General features: G+C 46.9%; 1 protein-coding gene across 1 annotated transcript in view; it reads left to right on the top strand.

Moving 5' to 3' along the window:
- NAALADL1 (N-acetylated alpha-linked acidic dipeptidase like 1) overlaps positions 1-19288 on the top strand; it is a 208604-nt gene that overhangs the window by 95182 nt on the left and 94134 nt on the right. Inside the window, exons 11-13 of the mRNA XM_069207973.1 lie at positions 5683-5746; positions 10088-10155; positions 10271-10362. Coding sequence (XP_069064074.1) covers positions 5683-5746; positions 10088-10155; positions 10271-10362 — 224 coding nt within the window. The remainder of the gene's footprint in view (positions 1-5682; positions 5747-10087; positions 10156-10270; positions 10363-19288) is intronic.

Raw genomic sequence — 19288 nt, 5'->3', positions numbered from 1 at the left:
TGACCAAGCGTTCTGACGTGTTGTAGTCTATCTGTGGGCTTTTAACCACTCCCACCGCACACCCATCACTATCACTGATTCTTGGGTTTGCCTTTCAAAAATCCTTTATCATTATTGGTAAATGCTTTGCGTTTGTCCCTCCTCGGGACAGTTTAGTTATCGCATTGGCTATCTACCCTGTTACATGGATAATTGCACGATTGCAGATACGTCTGACTGCGAGCGAACTTCTTTTCCCTTTGTGTTTCTCCTTCGCGCTCACACTCGTGGCGGCCATGACGCTTTGAATCGACTTGCTTATGTTAACTGTTTTACTTTTCATTTTCAATTTATGTGGCAAGAAAAGTCCAGTTAGGAATTTACAATGCTAATAGCTCTAACTAGAGCGAAAGCGAGACCCATTTCATTGCAAATGCTTGTTAAACTTGGTAACACTCTCTGAGCATTGGTTGCACCTCATTAGTATCAGTTTAACACCAAAATATAGCAATATGCAACAGAAAGGAGACTAGTCCAGCTTTGCAAGGGCCCTTCCACTGTGCTGCAACATATGTTGCTGTATTTTTAGTAACTTTTGAACTGTATGAGCTGCATAAATTTTTTTTGTTGCAATCTGCAAATGATATGGCAGATGGTGGAGTATGTGGCAAATGCAGCAAATCTATAAGTATGAAAAAATTGCCGCAACCGCACAATTGCCTAATTCCAGTAGCCCTGCCCTGCCCTGTCACTCAGGGTTCGTTTAGAAAGCTACAACTTTGTGGTGTTCATCCACGTATTCCACAAATTGCTTTTTTGATGTTGCTGCATCACAGGAATTGGAAATTGTGTTGGGAGGGTGGTGCAAAGGAAAAGTTAGCACAAAATGAAATTCAGGAAGTTACACTCTTCAGCCTGGCTCCACCTGGTGTGCTATCCATTGCTGTTATTCTAACTTTGGAGGAGTGTTAATCCGTCCCAAAAGTGACGGTAAAGTGACGGATATACCACCAGCCGTATTACGAGTTCCATAGGATATAAAGGACTCGTAATACGGCTGGTGGTAAATCCGTCACTTTTCCGTCACTTTTGGGACGGATTAACACCTCCTCCAAAGTTAGAATAACCCCCTTAGTGTTTACTTTCCTTTCTCTGACTTCAAAGTGAGAGGATTTATGCAAAAATCTTGCTGGATCCTGGGGTTAGGAAAGAGTTTTTTCTATCACATGACAACATTTAAATAGACTTCAGAATATATCAGAATTGCACCCTACTCTGTATCACTCCACTTTACGCCACTCCATGCCACTGTTCTCTTCTCCATTCGGAACCACTTCACATTATGCCACTGCTCTCTATGCTACTTCACACTATGCCTCTCTACTCTACTCTGTACTACTCTACTCTAAGCCACCGCACTTTGCGCCTCTCTACAGCACTGCGCTCTGCTCGTCTGCACGCCATACCACTCCAGTCTAGGCAACACCAATCTAATCAGCACAACTCCACTCTCTGCCACTCAGCAACGCTGCACTGTACGCCACTGCACTCTAAGCTAATACACTCTATGCTAATGCACTTTACTCTGTAACACTCAACTCTATGCCCCTGCACTCTACATCAATACACTGTACATCATTCTAATCTACTCTGCACCTCTGCACTCTATGCCACGGCACTCTACACTACTTTACTCTATGCCATCACACTCTATGCCACTTTATGCAACTCCATTCTAACCTGCACTTCTCCACTCTAAGCCACCTCAGTCTACTGTCAAATAATCTACTTTATGCCACTGCACTCTGTGCCACTGCATTCTATGCCACTGCACTCTACCCTGCACCTCTCCACTCTATGCAACTGCACTCTACTCTGAAACAATCTATTCTACGCCACTGTACTCTATACCACTGTGACCACTGCACTCTAGTTCAATGCACTCTACACCACTGCAAGCTGACACTCTGCAACACTGCTCTGGCCGCCACTATACTCTACACCACTCTGCCCTGTACTACTGCATTTTGCACCAATATACTCTAATCCACTGCATTCTCTGCCACTCTACTCTGCCCAATTCTACTCTATGCAACTGCACGCTACACCAGTGCACTCTAAACAACTTCACTGCCCTTTACTCTGCACCACTGTACTCAATGCCACTGTTCTCTGTACCACTCTACACCACTGCACTGTCACTCTACTCTGCAACTCTGCATTCTACACCACTCTACTCTATGCCACTGCACTATAGGCACTATACACTACTCTACACCACTCTACAATACTCCACTCTGCACCACTCTACACCACTACACTCTATGCCACATGAGTCTACTCTGCACTCTATGACACTGCACCACTCTGCATTACTGCACTCTCTGCTACTCTATTGTATGCCACTCTACTCCACTGCACTCTATGTAACTCTACCCCATGCCACTCTATGCCACTGCACTCTGTGCCAATGCACTCTAAACAACTGCGCTCTACGCCACTGCCCTCTACTCTGTAGCACTGTACTCTACACCACTGCTCTGTGACACTCTACTCCACTCTACATCACTGCACTGACACTCTACTCTGCAGTGTTGCACTCTCCACCACCGTACTATACACCAATGTACTATGTACTACTGCATTCTATGCCACTGCACTCTATGCCACTCTACTCTGCATCACTCCACTCTACAGCACTTTTCCCTACTCTGCACCACTCTACACTACACCACTGCACTCCCTGCAATGTGAGTCTACTCTGCAATCTATGCCACTGCACCACTCTACACTACTGCTCTCTCTGCTACTCTATTGTATGCCACTTTACTCCACTGCACTCTATGCCACTCTGTCCCATGCCACTGCACTCTAAACCACTGCACTCTACGCTAACGCACTCTAAACAACTGCATTGTACCCCACTGCACTGTACTTTGCACCACTGGGCTCTACGCCACTGCTCCTATGCTACTCCACTCTACTCCACTCCACACCACTATGCCACTAGCTTTAAGCCATGCTGAACAGCAGCTACTCTGGTGTATAACATGGCTAATGGCTAAAACACATTAGCAAAGCCAATAACTCTTTCGTAGATAAGACCTATTGGCTTTGCCAATGTTTGTTAGTACTATGAGGTACCGAGGTACCTGAAAGAACTGTGAAAAATACAATTACATCATAATAAAGGCTGCTACAAAATGCGCAAATACCTTTCGGTTAAATAAAAAAAAAGTGCTTCTCAAATACAGATTTGAATAATATACAGTTTATACCTAGTGATGAAAATTTTTATAACACTCCATCAAAACCACACACTCCACAGCTCACCTTGGAACACCATTACAATACCTCTCTGAAAGAAATATCTTTGCCACCAGAAAACTTCAAGTGATTCCTTTTAGTAAAGTCAATGCAGTTTTTCAAGCCCCTTTGTATTTTCAGATTTACCAGTTGCCCACATTTGCATGTCTTTAGGGAAGGAGACCCCCTGGCAAGAAGGCCTTTTCTTATATGTCTGCCAAGGAGACCCCCTGGCAAGAAGGCCTTTTCTTATCTGTCTGCCCCTCCCTCCCTCAGAGCACAGGAGACCCCCTGCCTTCCAGCCCAGCTGGGGAAACTCCTCTGCCCCTAATTTCGCCCTGCCTCTGTTGCCCTTTAGGTGAAAGGCTAAAATTACGGACAAATGCCGTCCGTTAAAGCTTTCATCACGGACAACGGACGGCAGGGCGAAATTACGGACAGTCCGTGAAATTTACGGACGGGTGGTCACCCTAATTTGCGAAGCCAATAGGGACGTCTGCACGCTGTGCGGGTTGGGCACGTGCACGGAGCACAAATGTCAAACCCAAGGTCGTATCATGATGCCGTTCAGTGCAGAACGTCGCCGCAATGTGCCCTGTGTCTTTCTTTTTAGTGAAATTGGCCTGCCTGCAGCACATGCCTTTACTGAGAAAAACTCGGAGCTATATGCACGAGCTGCAGATCGCATAGATCTACATACAAAGGGGTAGGGTTCCGAGCTGTGCTGCCTGCACTCCGACACTGACTCAAGAGATGTTCACGATAATTAATGCACTTTAGAGGGCTTTTTCAGGAAAAATAATTTCACTGGCCACATCTTTGTCTTCGCTCTACTCATAATGGCGTGATGCACAAACCTCTGAAAAACGGATGCTGCAGAATAAAAATATGTTTATTTTCTGTAACATCCTTATTATCAGATGCGTGTGTCCGTGCCAGAGCTTTAAATGGGCAGGTACTGTCCGGCACTCAGCACCTGCACTTCTCAGCACTACTGTAATACATTTAATGGGAGAGTAGCAGCACTTCTCAGGAGCAAACAGGTACTCTAGATAGTGAGTACCTGCACTTCCATCTTTCCATTTAAAGCACTAGTCTGTGTTCGCTCCCCAGGGATACTTGACTGCTATTCGACTGATTCCAGACATAAACTATGTCCTCGTGCATTACAATTGATGTGGACGGTCTCATAAGAACAGCCAGTAGAAAACCTGTAAAACAAAATGTTCCTGAGGGCTGAGCCTGTCACGAGCTACTCGTCGTTTATGTCTTTGGCTCACTGGAAATGCAGAAGGGTCTTGATTCTTGTAGGTTCTGCCTTAAACGAGGTAAGGGTGGCCCTTTCTGGTATCCACGGTGCTGCCGACAAAGGAATGCTAAAAACCAGTCCGTGCCCTCCAGAAGGAGTCTCAAAGGAACAAAACCCAAAGGGAAAACCTCTAAAGCAGGAACTCCCTGGAACAAAAAGAAGCAAAAAGATGAGTCTTCCAACAGGAAAAAACAATACTGGAAGAAGCTGGCACAGGCAAGGCAAATAACCGGAGCGAAATTAGCAGGAGTGAAGATCACCACCAAAGGAAGTGTTGCAGCTCAAGGAGAACTAGAATCACTCACCTTATATACCCAAAACAGGAAATGACCAACAGAAAGTAGAAAGTCACCATATTGGATTGGGAAAGAAACATAGGAACATGTAGAGAAAAGACGCCATTTAGAAAAAGGGTCCTAAGGCATGCAGGGAAAAAGAAGGCATGCTGGGAAAAATAAAGAACACGGCTGCTGACTGCACACATAAAAACATGAGGAAAAGAAGAAAAAGAAGAGAAAAGAAGAAAAAAGGATAGGCTCCCCAGGTAAGTGAGGGGTGGGGGGAAGGTGCCATAGTATTATTGAGGGCGCGCTGTGCCCAAGACTCGCCAAGGCCCCATGCCCACTTTGGGGCCTCGTGCGAGAAAGTACAGAACAAAAAGGTGCGCGTCACACCCGGCCACCAAGACGAACCGTGGCCGTGCCCCGAGCCGAATGCTCAGCTCGCGCCATGGTCCACCGCAGCACGACAGAGCCAAGAGGCAAGACACAGTATCTCAAGCCAGTGGCTGGAGGCATTAGAACAAAATAAGCCAGTGGTTTAAGCCCCTTAGAGTGCTTATAGACTACAAAATGTTCGCATGAGTTGCACAAGACATAAAAGTAAAAACTAAAAAAATGATCTCTAAAAAAAAGCAATGCGTCAAGTGTTCAGTTAAAATGTATCTTTTTGTATAGTTGCTTCTTTGAAGGGTGACTTTCCCAATATGTCTGTGATCTTATGAGGGTGCAACAGTATGGCAAGAGCAAGGACTGATACTGCATGTGTATTTCTCTTTTCTATCCCCACCTCTCCCCATCCGACTGCAGGAATATTTCAGCAAGCTGAGAGAAAGAGCCGTGGCCTACATCAACGTCGACATATCAGTTTTTGGTGAGTCAGGCTCTTGCATCCAGTAACTGTCTCAGACATTCTTTAGCTATTATCAGGTTTATTGGTTGAAGTACCAGTTTCTGTGAAGTGATACCAACTGACTTTTATGATCTGAGGTGACCCAGGTACATTTTAGCCAGAATCCTTAACTACACTGCCCCCTTTTGTATACGGCACTGCCTCGTCCTTCATCTTCCTTGACTCTAGTAGTTGTGAACAGTTTATCTTTAATCACATAGTTGTGCTAATTAGGAACCATTTCCCCTTGCTTTAGTTTTCATGCTTTGTGCCTCATTGAGCATATTGTACATATATGTTCATGGGGCCTCATATCTTGTTACAGTGGCTATCGTCTATAAGTAATCAACAGGCTGGTTACAGGAAAGAGTGGCTTGCAGAAAGCAGTGTTATGTTTGCTTTTGCTTGGTAGGAGCTGTCAGCTCTCACCAAGCAAAAGCAAACAGCTACCTCCTGAAGGCAGGCACCTTGGGAGGTAGCAGGAGCTGGCCCTGGGAGGTGGCGGTTCCAGGGCCATCTATGGCTCCACCAGGGGAGGCCGCTCGGCCCCCACCTCCAGTGTTTATTTTAGGTACTGGGAGGTGGTGGTCCTTGGGGCTGAGGATCCGCGACAGACCCTCTTCATTATTTTATTTGAGCCCTGGGGAAGTGGCGGTCCCCACTTGTCCCCCCCAATATAGTTTACTGATTGCCTCTAGGAGGTGGCAGCCAATGGGGCTCCCTACATTCATTTTAGAAGTTTTGCTCTGGGGCGGTGGCGGTCCCCAGGGCTCCGGCAGATCCAGAGGGCCGGCCTGCATACAACATTTTCAGTGCCCCAGGGAGATGGCGGCCCCCACTTATTCAAGTTTTGCCCTGGGGAGGTTGTGGTCCCCAGGGGAGTGGGGGAGTGGGGGGCCTAGCTGGCCCACCCACGCACATATTTTGCAGTGCCCTGGGGAGGTGGTGGTCTCTGGGGCTCTGATAAGCCCTAGTAAGAGGGCCCTGTGTGGCCCCGTCTGTATTTTGTCAATGCCCCACGTACCTGGCGCACTAGGGGCAAACATTCGCCCCGCCTTCGCTTCAGCAGAGGCCCCAAAAAATGTAAAAAAAAATAGGGGCCAGAGTAGAGTCACCCTGACACCTTAGCTCTGGTGCTTTGGTCCCAAAGGCCCGCAACCCCCCACTCCCCTGAGCAAGAAAGCATTTTTTATTAAATGCCACCTCCCCTGGGCACACATTCTCTATCAATGTGGGGGCCATGTGCCCCTGACGCAGCCTCAGGGACCACCACCTCCTTGGGGAAAATATAAAAAAAAGAGAAAGGGGGTCTGTTTCGGAACCCCGCAGCCCCTGGGACCACCACCTCCCCGGGGCTAAATGCGGAGTTGGAGGGGGCCACCTGGCCCCACTTGAGGAGCCATTGACGGCAAGGAGTCACCTGTGGCATAATGGTTAATGTCACAGACCCTCACAGTAAAAGTCAAGGGTTCTAGTCCAGCTGTGTCTGTGGTCATTACCCTACTTTAATTTGTTTTCAATCTTCAAAAGTTTATAGTTAAAAATGAAAGGTGATCTCACTCTTTTAAATTGACATACATTTTTGTTTTTAATTTGTCAAGAAATATCTCATTCTAAGCGTATCATTCGCCAAAGCCTAAAAACTCTCTATCTCCTTCCCTCTCACTCTCTTTCTCTCTCTCTCTCACTTATACTTTTTCAATCTCTTTCACACACTCCCACACCCACTCAGACCGTTACGCACCTATTCACAGACCCACTCAGACGCTCACGCACCCACTTACAAACCCACTCAGACCCTCGTGCATCCACTCACAGACCCACTCTGACTCTCGCACACCCACTCACAGACCTACTGAAACCCTCACACACCCACTCACAGATCTACACAGAAACTGACGCCCCCACTAAGACACTGATGCACCCACTCTCTCACCCAGACACTCTCACAGCCACTCTCAACCCCAGAGACACCCTCTCACACCTATTCTCAGACCCAGAGAGACAGGCCATGGCCAATTCCCGCGGTGCACGGCCAAAGGGCCACGGGCAGCATGGAGTTTGGTGGTTAAGGAGGTTGGCCGTATGATCAGGCCACAGGCCAGGCCTTGCGGCCAACCACCACAGTGCACTGCTGAAGGCCATGCGCGGCAGGTTGGATTAACGTATAGTAATGAAAATTACTTTATGTTAAAAAAACAAAGGTTACTGGGACGGAATAGTTAGGAAATAGAATTAAAAAAACATAGAAATTCACTTAAAGAAACAAAGGTTACAGGGACATTATAGTAAGGCTCACATTTTAAACGTACCAAACAATACAAGCCCGATGTGACGCCGGTGCTTAATTTTTTTGTGCCACATCTGTGGCGCAGATTGCAGACCCATATCTACAAGGCTAAGTAAAGCCACTTTGTGTGGCTTTTGATGGGCTTGTAGATATGGTGTAAGGCAACAAAGCGCAAGTCACTGCATTGCTCACCAGGGAGGCCATGGTACTGCATTCTTCAGCACACAAAGAAAGAGGTAAAAGTCTCTCTGGATTGTTTTTGTGCAGGAACAAAAACAATCCTGCCAACAACCCAGACACCCTTGCACCATGGTACAAGGGTTAATGCGTTCATGCTAGGCATGCTAGGCGCCAGGGCAGGGGGAAATGACAGAAATGAACTGTATCTTCGAAGTACTGTGCATTTCTGCCCTTTTGAATTGGTGTAGGGCAGTGCAGCAGAAAGGCTTGCGGCTCTGCCCTACACTGATTCATTCTAAATATGCACCCAGTGATTTGTGACTCTTGACAATCTCATTTGAATTTTTGACAAATAAGATTGACTGGTGAAGCGCTCTATACATTTTTTTTCCACCATCTTCAAAAGTGGTTCCAATTTTTGACTTTCGTGCTATGGAAAAAAACACCATGGAGAAGGGGAGGTTATATAACACATATATATGCAATGCAAGTAATAGGTCACAATGTGATCACAAAACCACCATTTTAAATAGTGGAGTTAAAAGACAAAGAGCCAAAGACTTTGCCCAGTAGTAACTGTGTGCAACTGTTCCCAGTAGCCTAGTAGTTCCCGTATGCAGCGTGGTCTCCTGCGGTTGATGTGTGCAGAACATAGGTGCAGCTCAGACAGCATATGAGCTTTCTTCCCTCTTTAGCTGTTATCCAAATGACAAGACCCAGGCATGTCTAGTGGACCCTTTTTTGTAGTCCACCACTTATCCTGTCCGTGGCCAGGACGTAGACAGAAAGGCACAGCTTGGCCTAAAAACAGCCAGGAGTGTCAATGTGCATTTTGTATGTTCTTTTGGGTTACATGGTTATCAGGTCGGAGAGTCTTCAGATTTCAGAACTGCTGTAAAACTCAGATGGTCACAACAAGGCACTATTTTGATGAATGCTGGGTTTTGGCTGGAGAAATTTCAGAACTTTAGTCTCACTTACACTCACTTATCACACATTCTCCACAAGCCAACATACTCATTAACAACAAAATTTCCTCAGCAGTCAAGCGAGGCTTCTTTTAATAGAAATATAATTTTTAGGTATTTTTAAAATTATAACTTAAAAACATAATATTAAAAATGAATAGCAGCGTCACAAGTTTTAATAAAAATGGCTTCCTCCCTTTAAATGCTGTAAGAATTATCGTCACGGAATACTGCAATTTCATTAGACAATTAGGTTGAGGACTTGAACAGAAAATTATTATGGGATGAGCATGCATTTTGTCCCTCAGTGGAGCCAAAAATAAGAGCACATAAATGGCAAAATGTATAGGGGTTACAACAGAACAGAGCACGCTGGTCCACATGGTATATACTCAGTGACTAATTGTATAAACATGTGTGTGTGTGCCAAATGAGTGTAAGTAAAAGATATCGCGTTTTATTGCTCCATGTTCTTGACTCCCTTTGCCAGTATTTACATGGGTTTGTTTTGAGGGACTCCTTCTTATTCTTAGTAAATTTACGGATCATTAGTATTTAATGCATGTGTTGCATTCTTTCCTTCTTTTCTTCTGCCCTTTTGTAAATGAAAAAGTTTGGTTGGGATCAGATTCCCCAAATTATTGGAATGAATACGTTGTGCCATGTATTCACTGGTGGGCTCCTGCTCCACCTATCACAGGATATGCACCCAATAACAAGAAACATATTTTGCTACATGTATATAAAACATGCCTTATTTAAACAAATTCATGCAATCATTATGCTTTGGAGTTGCGATTCATGTCTAACAAAGTTAATAAAAGGTTGGCAATATTTATTGATATCAGTTTTCCCTCTTTCTTGTTTATTCGTCTGTATTTGTAGCTAATGCAACCTTTAGGGCGCAAGGAACTCCACCTGTTCAAAGTGTCATCTTCAAAGCATCCCAACAGGTGAGCAAGATGCCTTGAGAAACAATTATGTCCTTGGGGGGGTCTTTGAGTCTATGAAATGTTATCTCTTCGGTGCTCATCTTAATTAACCACTGATCTTTTATGTTGTGTACAGGTCAAAATACCCAATAGCAATTCTGTTAGTGTCTACGACAACTGGAAAAACTTCTTCAATCGGACAAGCCCAACCTATGGACCAATTCCAAGGTGAGACTTGTACATGTATACATATATATATTTATCATAATTTTTATGAGAAAAAGAACCACCTTATTATGTTCATTTCCATGCTTTACGGCTTTACAGCCTTGATTCAATCAAGCTGTCTTTAGAAGTGCCACACTTTTGTCATGAATACAGAATGTTAGTGCTCTAGTTCTTCATTAGAACACTGTGTAGAGAGAGGGAGCAGGGGCACAGACTGGGACAACAGAGGGTAGGAAGCTGAAAAAGGTACAGTAGCTTGGGCAAGCGGGAGGGGCAGTGGTAGCACAATGGATCGTGGGGGCCAGGTTAGGGCTACAAACTTGGGCAATGAGAGTAGGTGAGGGGGACAACAAGCTGCCCACACAGGGCATGCAGCAGAGGTGGTGGCAGCCAGATAGACCACACAAAGCAGATTGGAGGGTATCAGCAGCAGAGTGTTCCTTTTACGCAGGTTGATGCTCATGGAGAATGGAAAGCAGGGGTAGGTGGGCAGCAAGCTCACCACGCAGGACAGGTGGGATGGGCAGTAAAAGCACAGCAGACTATGGAGAGCTTGAGGTAGGGGCCAAATATAAACACACGGACAACCAAGGGTAGAGAGGAGGGAGGCAAGGGCAGCAAGCTGACCATGTAGGGCAGGAGTGAGGGGCAATGGCATCACAACTGGCCAAATGTGCCAGGCTGGAGGAGTAGTAGCAGAACAGTGATCCATGGTGGGTAAAAGGTAGGTGGTAGAGGCTGGACTCAGACAACAGAGGGCAGGGGCACGGAAACAGGAGCAGCAAGCTAAACACAGGATGGGCAGGAGGGGCAGTTGAAACACAACAGACCATGCAGGTCATACAGGAGGGGCAATGGCAGCACAATGAACCATGGGGTCCAGTTAGGAGCAGCAGCATAATGGACCATGGAGGTCAGGAGGGAGGGAATAGGGAAATTGACTCAGACAATGGAAAACGGTGTAAAGGGGGCAGGGCCTGCACACTGACCTTGCTGGGCAGGTGGGAGGAGCAGAGCAGTGGCAGCACAACAGACTTGGCAGATCAGGCAGGTTGAGCAGTGACAGCTCAATGGACCATAGAGGGCAGGAGGATGCCGATGGCACAGACAAAGGAGAACATGGGGGATGAGGGCTGAGGCAGCAGTCTAACCATGGAGACGGCAGGAGGGACAGTGGCAGCACAACAGACCACACAGGGCTGGAATGACGGGACAAAAGCAAAGGTTTAGAGAGGGGAGAGCAGGGAAGGATGGTAGGGAATGAGGGAACAAGATAACCACAGGGGGCAAGCAGCAGGGGCAGTAGCAGCACAGCAGGACAGGTGGGAGGGAGTAGAGGATATGGACAACAGAGGGCAGGGAGGTGGTGGGTAATTGCACAAGCTAAGCGCAGAGGACAAGTGAAAGGGGTTGTGGCAGCATGAAAGGCCACGTAGGGCAGAACGAAGGAACTGGGCACAGACTCAGGCAAAAGAGGGCAGGGAGAAGAGAGGGAGGGACAGCACACTGACCGCACACGAAAGGCCAGCATGGGCAGTGGGAACACAATGGAACATGGAAGGCAGGAGAGAGGGTGCAGGGGCAAGCACATAGAGCATGAAGGGTAGAGGAAGGGGCTGACCACTGAGGGCAGGCCGGCATGAGCAGGGGTCATAAGCTGTCCACAAAGGGCTGGCAGGATGGGACAAGGCACATAGATGGTGAATGGAGGGCAGGCCTAAGGTGGGCAGGGACAGCAATCTGACCATGGTGACCAAGCCAGCATGGGCAAGGTCAGCATAATGGACAATGGAGGCCAGACCTGGGAAACAAAACAGTTCTGGCAGAAAGGCTCAAATCAGACCTGTTTCCTTCATCTCATTGCACAGTCTCTCTTTCAATCAATCAATCTATCAAAAAATGTATAAAGCGCGCTACTCACATGTGAGGGTCTCAAGGCGCTGGTGGGGGGGGGAGGGTTGGGTGGTTTACTGTTCGAACAGCCACATCTTGAGGTTTTATCTGAAGAGCAGGAGGTTCTAAGTTTTGCGGAGGTTGGTAGGGAGGGAGTTCCAGGCCTTGGGGGCGAGGCCTTTCCATTCATCCATTCTCTCTGAAGGGCATCAAGCTGACCACAGCAGGCAGGCTGGCAGGTGCAGCTAAATGGACTATGGAGGGCAGTCAAGAGGTGGCAGTGGCACTCACATGGGGCATAGAGGGCGGGGGAAGGGATGCAAGGGCAGCAAGCTAACCACAGAGGGCAGATGGGAGGAGCATTGACACGTAGATGGAGAACAGAGAGCAGGAAGGAGGAGGGAGTGGCATCAAGCTGACCACAGAAGGCAGGAAGTGGAAGCATGGGCAGACCGATGGAGAGCAAGCAGAAGGGGAGCAGGGGCAGGTGCAGCAAGATGATCCTGGAGTGCAGGCTGCAGTGGGTTGACCACCAGCAGGGGGTAGGCCAGTGCCAACCCTCTGTAGCAAATGACTGAAATCTGTGGACCGTGGGGGTGCTGACTAAATATGTTAAAAAATCTCTAAAAAGTCATGAAAAAACACAAAGGTTACAAATATGTTATATGCTGGAATGTTAATATGATCACACCTAACATAAAAAAAAACAGAAAAGGCAAAAAGTAACACTTTTTTGCAAAGTTTCGCGAAGATTCCTCAAACAGTGCAGCAACACAAAAAGCACATTTCCTATGGAAGCACAATCCTAAACATAACTATCCAATGGCAACTGCTACTGGATAACATATATATATTTCCCAAACTTCCCCTGTTTAGTGATAAAGAAGGCACTTGAAGATTGGAAAATGTCCACCATTTATTGCATTAAGCACCTCCAGACAGAACGCGTTTCTGCTGTCAAGCAGCCTTTCTCAACCTAAAAAGGCATCATATGTGAATATATATATATGGTCGGTGGCATGTGTAGCTGCAGATACACATGCTGTGCATTATCCTGCCATCTAGTGTTGGGCTCAGAGTGTTACAAGTTGTTTTTCTTCGAAAAAGACTTTTTGAGTCACAAGACCGAATGACTTCTCCCTTTCGGATCCATTGCGCATGGGCGTCGACTCCATCTTAGATTGTTTTCTTTCCGCCATCGGGTTTGGACGTGTTCCTCTTCGCTCCATATTTCGAATCGGGAAAGTTAGCTAAATTATCGAAAATTCAACGTTATTGTTATCGTTCGGTACCGGGTTAGTGTTATTGTATCGGCACCGACATCAAGAGCGCTCCGGCGGCCCTTCGGGGCTTCCATTCTTCACCGAGGCCTGGTCGGCCCGACCACACCCGTCGTTGAAGACTAATGGACCGGACCCCCTTCCGCTTCTGTCCTAAGTGTCATTCGAAGTATCCTTATACAGACCAGCACCTGGTCAGTAATCTGTGTTTATCACCTGAACACAGGGAGGATACCTGCAAGGCTTGTCGAGCATTTCGATCGAAAAAGACCCTAAAAGATCGACGAGCAAGAAGACTGCAAATGGCGTCGACACTGAGAGAGCAACTCGATGTCGAAGAGGAGGAAAGCATTTCCATGCAGGGATCGGACTCGGACGAATCAGAAAGTGACCGAACCTCGACGTTGCAGCGAACAGTGAGTAAACCTGCCCCGTCCAAAACTCACACAAAGATATTTAAGGCCAAGGGGACGCCACCGCCAACAGGCCATGGCTTAACCCATCGAAAAGAAGGTGACCAAACATCGGCACCGAAAAAGGCCAGGGATTTGCCAAAGACTTCCGACTCCGGTCGAGATTCCGGCACCGAACGATCTCGACACCGAGAGTTCGACTCACCCAAAGTGAGAAAGATATCTTCGGAACCGAAAAAGACTGTGGGCCTGATTACAACTTTGGAGGAAGGTGTTAATCCATCCCAAATGTGACGGATATACCAGCAGCGTTATTAGGAGTCCATTATATCCTATGGAACTCGTAATACAGCTGGTGGTAAATCCATCACATTTGGGACGGATTAACACCTCCTCTAAAGTTGTAATCGGGCCCTATATCTGAAACCTCGGTACCGAAAAAGCGGCTTCGGAGCCGAAAAGAAGCTCTTACACAGAAGAACAAGGACTTTCCATCCAAATGAAGGAAAGACATAGATGTGAGCAGGAATTAAGCATGGAAGAACCAGACCATACACAAAGGAGTTTCCATATCCAGAAAGAGACTGGAAAAATACAAACTTTACCTCCAATCAAATCTAAAAGGAAACTTGCATTTCAGGAGACAGAAATGCAGCCTAAGGCAAAAGTGGTTAGAGACAAATCCCCACCACCAAGGTTTTCACCACAACCGTCCCCACCTCACTCACCACAACTGTCACCAGTGGGAACACCTCCAATGCAGTCGCCCACACATACAGGGATGACACAGGATGATGCTGATGCATGGGACTTATATGATGCACCAGTATCGGATAACAGTCCAGATTGTTATCCAACAAAGCCGTCACCTCCAGAAGACAGTACTGCATATACGCAGGTACTATCCAGGGCAGCTACGTTCCACAACGTAGCAATGCACTCAGAGCCAAAAGAGGATGATTTCCTGTTTAACACCTTAGCATCCACCCATGCTTCCTATCAGAGTCTGCCAATGCTCCTGGGTATGCTCAAACACGCAAAAGGAGTATTCCAGGAGCCAGTTAAGGGAAGGGCTACCACGCCTAGGGTTGAGAAGAAGTACAAGCCTCCCCCAACAGATCCTGTGTTCATAACACAACAACTTACACCGGGCTCAGTGGTTGTAGGAGCAGCAAGAAAGAGAGCAAACTCTCAATTGTCAGGAGACACTCCACCGCCTGACAAAGAGAGCAGAAAGTTTGACGCTGCGGGCAAACGAGTGGCAGACCAAGCAGCCAATCAATGGCGGATTGCTAATTCGCAAGCCCTACTTGCTCGCTACGACAGGGCACACTGGGACTAGATGCAACACATCATACAGCACTTGCCCAAAGAACATCAGAAACGTGCTCAACAGGTCGTGGAAGAAGGACAGGCCATATCTAACAACCAGATAAGGTCCGCACTAGACTCAGCAGACACAGCAGCACGGACAGTCAACACGGCTGTAACCATTCGCAGGCATGCGTGGTTAAGAAGTTCTGGATTCAAGCCAGAGATCCAACAAGCGTTGTTGAACATGCCATTTAATCAGGAACTGTTGTTTGGGCTGTAAGTTGACACAGCAATTGAGAAGTTGAAAAAAGACACAGACACGGCCAAAGCCATGGGCGCGCTCTATTCCCCACAAGTCAGAGGCACCTTTAGGAAACCACAATTTAGAGGAGGTTTTCTACAGCAAACATCAGAGCCTTCCACCTCTCAAACCAGACCCACCTAACAGGCACAATATCAAAGGGGAGGGTTTTGTGGTTCCTATAGAGGAGAATTCCCAAGAGGAAGGGGAAGGTTCCAAACAACCAAACCTAGCCAGACCAAACAGTGACTTCAATGTCACAAACCCCCACACTTATTACCTGTGGGGGGGAGGCTAACTGCAATGTTTAAAAACTGGACACATATTACCACAGACGCATGGGTCCTATCAGTTATCTAACATGGTTATTGCATAGAATTCACAAAATTCCCGCCAGATGTGCCACCAAGAACACACAATCTGTCCAAACAACACTTAGACCCATTACAAATAGGGGTCCAAGCACTATTACAAAAACAAGCAATAGAACTATTACCCAATCATCAGACAGGAACAGGCGTCTACTCACTATATTTCCTAATTCCAAAAAAGGACAAAACGTTAAGACCCATCTTAGATCTCAGAACACTGAATCTCTTCATCAAATCAGACCACTTCCACATGGTAACAATTCAAGACTTGGGCCCTCATTCTGACCTTGGCGGGCGGCGGAGGCCGCCCGCTAAAGTCCCGCCGTCAGGTTACCGTTCCGCGGTCGAAAGACCGCGGCGGTAATTCTGACTTTCCCGCTGGGCTGGCGGGCGGTCTCCTTCAGACCGCCAGCCAGCCCAGCGGGAAAGAGGCTTCCACGATGAAGCCGGCTCGGAATCGAGCCGGCGGAGTGGAAGCTGTGCGACGGGTGCAGTTGCACCCGTCGCGTATTTCACTGTCTGCGCAGCAGACAGTGAAATACATGTAGGGGCCCTCTTACGGGGGCCCCTGCAATGCCCATGCCAGTGGCATGGGCACTGCAGGGGCCCCCAGGGGCCCCGCGACCCCCCCCTACCGCCATCCGGATCTCGGCGGTCCGACCGCCGGGATCTGGATGGCGGTAGGGGGGGTCGGAATCCCCGCGGCGGTGCAGCAAGCTGCGCCGCCGCGGAGGATTCAATGGGGCCGCGGTACACTGGCGGGACCCCGCCAGTGGTGCCGGTCCGACCGCGGCTTTACCGCCGCGGTCGGAATCCCCATTGGAGCACCGCCGGCTTGTCGGCGGTGCTCCCGCGGTCCTCCGCCCTGGCGGTCAAAGACCGCCAGGGTCAGAATGAGGGCCTTGGTTCCCTTACTAAAAAAGGAGGAAAACATGTCAACATTGGATCTCAAGGTTGCATATTTCCACATACCCATCCATCCTTCCCACAGAAAATACTTAAGGTTTGTAATGCACGGCGTACACTATCAATTCAAAGTACTACCGTTCGGGATAACAACAGCCCCAAGGGTATTCACAAAATGCCTAGCAGTAGTAGCCGCTCACAGAAGGAGACAGCACATGCACGTATTCCCATATTTAGACGACTGGCTAATAAAAAGCAACACTCAACAACAGTGTCTTCTTCACACGCAATACGTCATAGAAACTCTACACAAATTAGGGTTCTCTATAAATGACCAGAAATCAAATCTGCAACCATCCCAAATACAACAATACTTGGGAGCAACACTCAACACACAAAGAGAAATTGCCACTCCAAGTCCACAAAGGGTCCAAGCGTTCCAAAATGTAACATCAAGCATACAGTCAAACCAACACTACCCAGTAAGGTTTGTAATTAAACTTCTAGGCATGATGTCTTCATGCATAGCCATTGTCCCAAATGCAAGATTACACATGAGGCCCTTACAACAGTGCCTAGCAAAACAATGGACACAAGCACAGGGTCAACTTCAAGATCTAGTGTTGATAGACCGCCGAATACACTTCTCGCTTCAATGGTGGAACCCTATAAATTTAAACAAAGGGCAGCTATTCCAAGACCCATTGCCTCACGCTTTCATGATGGGGTGGGGAGCACACCTCAACAAGCACAGCATACAGGGTCAATGGGACAATCAGCAAAAACAACTTCACATAAATCATTTGGAACTGCTAGCGGTGTTTCTAGCATTAAAAGCATTTCGACCACTGGTAGCCACAAACACATCCTTGTCAAAACCGATAACATGACAACAATGTACTATCTCAACAAACAAGGGGACACACACTTGTCACAACTGTGTCTCTTAGCACAAAAGATTTGGCATTGGGCAATTCACAATCAAGTTTGCCTGATAGCACAATACATACCAGGCATTCAGAATCAGTACGCCGACAATCTCAGTCAAGATAACCAGCAAACTCACGAATAGGAAATTCATCCCCAGATTCCACAGGATCACTTCCTCCGCTGGGGAACACCAAACATGGACCTATTCGCAACAAAAGAAAACGCAAAATGCCAAAATTTCACACCCAGGTACCCACACCCTCAATCCAAGGGCAATGCACTATGGATCAGTTGGTCAGGGATATTTGCTTACGCTTTTCCCCCTCTCCCACTCATTCCTTATTTGGTCAACAAACTAAGTCAAAACAAACTCAAACTAATACTCATAGCACCAACCTGGGCTCGCCAACAGTGGTACACAACACTGTTGGACTTATCAGTAGTACCCCACATCAAATTAGCAAACACTCCAGATCTGTTAACACAACACAAACAACAGATCACACACCCAAATCCAGCATCACTCAATCTAACAATCTGGCTCCTGAAGTCTTAGAATTCAGACATTTAAATCTTACACAAGAGTGTTTGGAGGTCTTTAAACAAAAAGACAACCTACAACAAGACATTGTAACGCAAACAAATGGAAAAGATTAGTTTGCTACTGCCACACTAATCAGATTCAACCACTATATGCCTCCACAAAGGACATTGTAAGCTACTTATTAAACTTACAGAAGTCTAATCTAGCATTCTCTTCCATTAAAATCCATCTCACTGCAATCTCTGCCTATCTGCAGATTACACATACAACATCACTTTTTAGAATCCCAGTCATTAAAGCATTTATGGAGGGACTAAAAAGAATCATACCCCCAAGGACACCACCAGTACCTTTGTGGAACCTTAATATTGTATTAACACGACTCATGGGCCCACCATTCGAACCCATCCATTCTTGTGAAATACAATATCTGACTTGGAAAGTAGCCTTTCTAATAGCTATCACATCACTTATTACACCAAGAGCACATTCCACTAGGAAAAAAGGCGCCACAATGGCTTTTCTTGGGAATATACCTATGACAGAAATTTGTAAGGCAGCCACCTGGTCTACGCCTCATACATTTACTAAGCATTACTGTGTAGATGTGTTAGCAACACAACAAGCCACAGTAGGACAGGCTGTATTAAGAACATTATTTCAGACAACTTCAACTCCTACAGGCTAAACCACCGCTTTTTGGGGATATTACTGCTTGTTAGTCTATGCACAGCATGTGTATCTGCAGCTACACATGCCACCGAACTGAAAATGTCACTTACCCAGTGTACATCTGTTCGTGGCATGAGACGCTGCAGATTCACATATGCCCTCCCACCTCCCCGGTATCCTGTAGCCGTTCTTAGTTGAATGAAAATTGTAAATATGTAAATAAATATTCTTTTGATACACGTTAAGTACATACATAACTACTCCATTGCATGGGCACCTCTAGTATACTCACAACTCCTACC

The sequence above is a fragment of the Pleurodeles waltl genome, chromosome 9, assembly GCF_031143425.1.
Source record: "Pleurodeles waltl isolate 20211129_DDA chromosome 9, aPleWal1.hap1.20221129, whole genome shotgun sequence".
Classification (NCBI taxonomy): Eukaryota; Metazoa; Chordata; class Amphibia; order Caudata; family Salamandridae; genus Pleurodeles; species Pleurodeles waltl.
The sequence above is the reverse complement of the archived record's forward strand: the minus strand, read 5'-3'. Positions and strand labels throughout refer to the sequence as shown.